The sequence below is a fragment of the Fomitiporia mediterranea genome (assembly GCF_000271605.1).
Source record: "Fomitiporia mediterranea MF3/22 unplaced genomic scaffold FOMMEscaffold_14, whole genome shotgun sequence".
NCBI lineage: Eukaryota > Fungi > Basidiomycota > Agaricomycetes > Hymenochaetales > Hymenochaetaceae > Fomitiporia > Fomitiporia mediterranea.
In genome coordinates, this window is record NW_006760399.1 from 628,584 (window position 1) to 629,158 (window position 575).

Below are 575 nucleotides of genomic sequence, written 5' to 3' on the forward strand. Positions count from 1 at the left end.
TTTTTTTACGTTGATGATGAAGGGATGGTGTGTATGGAAGCATTCGTTACATCTGCTTAATCTCACCACTTGTTTGTCAGGTTTGCTATGACGAAAAAATATTCAACATGGCCCATGCCGATGATTTAATGACCTTCCTCCTCGAGTTTTACAATTACGCACTTTATGTCAAGAACGATAAGACCCTTGATGACAAGGACGCGAAAATCGAAATGTTGCGCGACAATGTCGACAAAAGGTACACTAGGAGTCTTACAACGAGAACGACGAACGCGAAGAAAAGGCAAAGAACATCAAAGACAGATCAAGATGGCTCAAATCGTAGTGCGGGTCAAGGTTCCGTTTCACATCAACGCGCCGTAATGACGGTTGCGCTCCAGAAATCGGGTTTCAAAGTTCAGGATGATGAAAACTCTGCCCGATTTGAACCGTTTATCAAGGTCTGTGTCGAATAAGTTGGACTCGGTCTTATACTAATAGACAGGTACAGTTACCACGTCACATAGTAGAGGCGAAAATTCCCAAAGGGAATCGAATTGTTGCAAAACTCGTCCGCAAAGACTCTGCTGAGCTCT

General features: G+C 43.5%; 1 protein-coding gene across 1 annotated transcript; it reads left to right on the forward strand.

The window, feature by feature from the left end:
• Positions 1-107: 107 nt before the first annotated feature.
• On the forward strand, positions 108-455 carry FOMMEDRAFT_161133 (uncharacterized protein; the record flags this gene model as incomplete). The annotated part of the gene is made up of 1 exon (XM_007270746.1): positions 108-455. One exon carries the CDS (start codon positions 108-110, stop codon positions 453-455), a length of 348 nt encoding a protein of 115 aa, XP_007270808.1.
• Positions 456-575: the final 120 nt, after the last annotated feature.